This window comes from Trachymyrmex cornetzi, unplaced genomic scaffold, assembly GCF_001594075.2.
Source record: "Trachymyrmex cornetzi isolate Tcor2-1 unplaced genomic scaffold, Tcor1.1 scaffold46, whole genome shotgun sequence".
Taxonomy (NCBI): Eukaryota; Metazoa; Arthropoda; class Insecta; order Hymenoptera; family Formicidae; genus Trachymyrmex; species Trachymyrmex cornetzi.
The window spans coordinates 122,603-126,272 of record NW_017299400.1 but is presented as its reverse complement, the minus strand read 5'-3'; the positions used below and the strand labels follow the sequence as shown (position 1 = coordinate 126,272).

The 3,670-nt window shown below is 27.7% G+C and overlaps 1 protein-coding gene across 1 annotated transcript; it reads right to left on the bottom strand.

Moving 5' to 3' along the window:
- Window positions 1-816: 816 nt before the first annotated feature.
- Window positions 817-1,829, bottom strand: LOC108764881 (putative nuclease HARBI1; the record flags this gene model as incomplete). Its single annotated transcript, XM_018513282.1, has 4 exons — window positions 817-992; window positions 1,104-1,298; window positions 1,418-1,562; window positions 1,683-1,829. Coding segments are annotated over 4 exons (663 nt in total), but the record flags the coding sequence as incomplete, so codon positions are not given.
- Window positions 1,830-3,670: the final 1,841 nt, after the last annotated feature.

Below are 3,670 nucleotides of genomic sequence, written 5' to 3'. Positions count from 1 at the left end.
TAGTCAAAACTGTGAACATATGATCGTGACGAGTGTACCAACACAACAACAAAAAAATTTTGAAATTAGAGTGTACAGAGCGCGCGAAATTTAAAAAGTCACCTTACTTTTTGATCACACCTCGTATGTATCGTAAAATGATTATTTAATATCTACATTTTCTCGTAAATTGTAGATATTAAATAATCGTCTTACGATACATATGCATGTAGCTAGCAAGAAGTCTGTAAAGATATTGTATACAAGTATAAGCACTTAGAAGTTCTTACAAGTTTTACGAGAACGTGTTACGAGTCTTACCATTCTGCTTAGAATTTATTAGTTTTATCTTATCTTTTTTTATATCTTTATTAATACACACTTGTTTGATTTTAATTATTACAATAATTGTAGTTTACAATTATTTTATTGTGATATTATTTAATATTAAATGTGTTTCTTTTATTTTGGTAACCAAGATTTTTAGATAACGTATGTATACCCATATATACAAGATTTATTGATAATACGCAAGACTGAGTAAATAATAGTGTTTGAAAAATTAGTTTATAAAAAAAATGAGTAATATATTATATAGCTTATGTTAGATACTATGTTTCTGTCTTTTATTTTGTTATTGTACTATTGAAAAGAGGAATAATAATATTACAAATTTACATTTTATTGTTGTAAACGTTTATATGACGCAGAAGAATTTATATAACAGATATAAAATTAAAAATACAAAGAAATACATATAGTAAGATTATTATAAAACTGTTGTATACTTGAAAATGACTGAAATAAAATACCAATTTGTACTAGAAATATATATATTTAAGAAAAATATAAACGTATAATGCTTTCTCGAATGTCATTACCATTTCTATTCTCATTGTCCCATATTCTATTTCTTTCGTCCATATCTAAGTCATCATAATATATTTCAGGTTCAGGTACATTGTAGAATTTAGCCGCTTTGTGAAGAACGCAACAAGCATTGACAATAAGTGCTAAAATTATATCTATTCTTGAACATTTGAATATATGAATCTATACATTATCATACATATATCATGCATATTCTCGAATATTTAGAAATATAATCATTATATAATTCTTACCAGAAAATTCTGGTGAATAATGCAGTCCTCTTTCCTTCCTTAGGCATCTCCACCGTCCCTTCAAAACTCCAATTGTTTGTTCAATACGTGAGCTTGCTCTTACGTGAGCATCGGTGTAACGAGCAGAAGGTGATCCTTCAGGTTGGCCCAATTTTGGTGTCATTAAATAAGGTAATAAAGGGTATGCTGAGTCGCTTAAAATAAGTTTTCATGTATGTGTGTATAAATATATTTATATAAAATTTTCATTAATTATAAAATGTATATGTATCACAAAATATTCTTAAAATAAATTAACAATATGAGTAATATACCTAACAACCAATAATTTCTCCGCCCATTATTATATTGCTGTTCCAAATGTGCTGAGACAGTTGATGCATTCCAAACGCGTGCATCATGCGTTCTCCCGCCATGTCCACTATTTACAGTTAATATTTTTCCATAATAGTCAGAAACCTTTAAAATACAAATATTTGAATACATTAATGATACGATAATAATAAACAATATTATAGCAAAATAATAATTTAGTTATTATCACTGATAATAACTTGTTATTTAATTTATTATATTTACTATCAAAATATTTAATGAATGGTATAACTTTCTGTTAATATATAAATGTTCTAGTTCTTTTTCTGGAGGCCAAATAGCGACGTGGGTTCCATCAACAGCACCGATTATACCTGGAAATCCATAGTTGATCCAAAATCTGAAGAAATAATAGTGACATCAATTTATTTTTATTTTTAAATATTATGTTCATCTAACAGCTAACTTACTGTTCTGTAATATGTTGAAGATCACGATACAGTTGTGGAAATTTAATCCAATATCTCATTATTTCGTCAAGTGCTTCCACAACAACATGAATTGCTGCAGATATTGATGCTTGGCACATGCAAGTTAAAAAATCTTGCCCAATGCGACATTGATATGATCCTGAAGCTAAGAAGCTCAAAGTTGCAAAGATCCATTAAAAATAATGCTTATTATTTTATAATGTAATACACAAACAATATATTTATATTTTTTTGACCGTATATTTGAGAAACTCAATTAATACTAGAATGTAACTGCCTATTACGGTCGGAGCTGGATCTTCGTTGCTTTAAATAATTCAATCTTGAATTACTAATATATCCTATATATGTACTTGCATATATACCATATTGTAGTCTTTTTCAAACTGCGCGCCGAATTGTTTTTCCGGACTAAATAAATTAAGGCCTCGGTAGTCTAATGGCTCAGGACGCTCGTACGGTTTACAAGAAATCCGGGTTCAAGTCCCGGCCGAGGTAATATTTTTCGCAATAAATTTATTAATAGTTTTTATAGATTAACATCTTTATAATGTATGATGCTCGATGGTAGCATCAAATTATTAAATTTGCTTGTCAATTTAATTCGCGATTACTAGAGTAGTTTTAATTGCGTTTATTTAGTCCGGAAAAACAATTCGGCGCGCAGTTTGAAAAAGACTACAATATGGTATATATGCAAGTACATATATAGGATATATTAGTAATTCAAGATTGAATTATTTAAAGCAACGAAGATCCAGCTCCGACCGTAATAGGCAGTTACATTCTAGTAGTAATACACAAAATAGTATTTAAAAATAGTATATTTTATATTCAGAACAACTTAATTATTAAGCAGTTTAACGACAAATTAATGACAGATTTGAATAGGATATATTGACAGATCCACACATATCTATCTGCATTTGATTTGTGTTCTATCGACCATATCTAATGACAGAATCTAATAGCAGCAAATTGACGACAAGAAACAAACAGGATTTGCAATATGTTTTATTTAAATAAATTGAAATGACATCCTACTTTACTTTTTTTGTTATATCATACTATGTCATCAAATCATATTATATTTTGTAAACTGCTGACAAGTCTACGTTAGATACAGTTAAAAATATATTATATTTTATTAGGTTTAACTTTTTTGACATAATCTACTTAAAACACACAAATTAGAAACATATATATATTTGTAACCACGTGTTAGATTTTTCATTATGTTTTATTTTGTTAAATTTTTCATTATATTTCATATTGTTTAGTAAACTGGATGTGTTCTGAGTTATGTATGAAGTACATGATACATTATTTGTTTTTGTTGTTCACAAAATAATAAAAAAAAGAATAAAATGATACATTATGTGTTTCATACATAACTTGGAACACACCAATATTGCAGTTACTTGATAGATTATCATTTAAAAAAAATTCTTACCTTTAGTTCACGGGGTATTGCTGTTTGTCTCCTCCCTTCGGGTATATGAAGCAATAAGTCTTGACATAGTCGTATTGCTGCCTCTCGAGATAACCTATAAATATATTCGATAACACTTCATTTATCATGACATATTTCTTTCTAATAATAAGCATGTATAATATACATCGTTACATTTATAAAAATAACAACTAAAGTTTAAGATTAAGCACTAGAATAAAAATTAATATATTAATAATTAATATTATTACCTGTATAATTCCTGGAATCTTTTTTCAGGAATATCAAACGGATCTTGAGAATCCTTA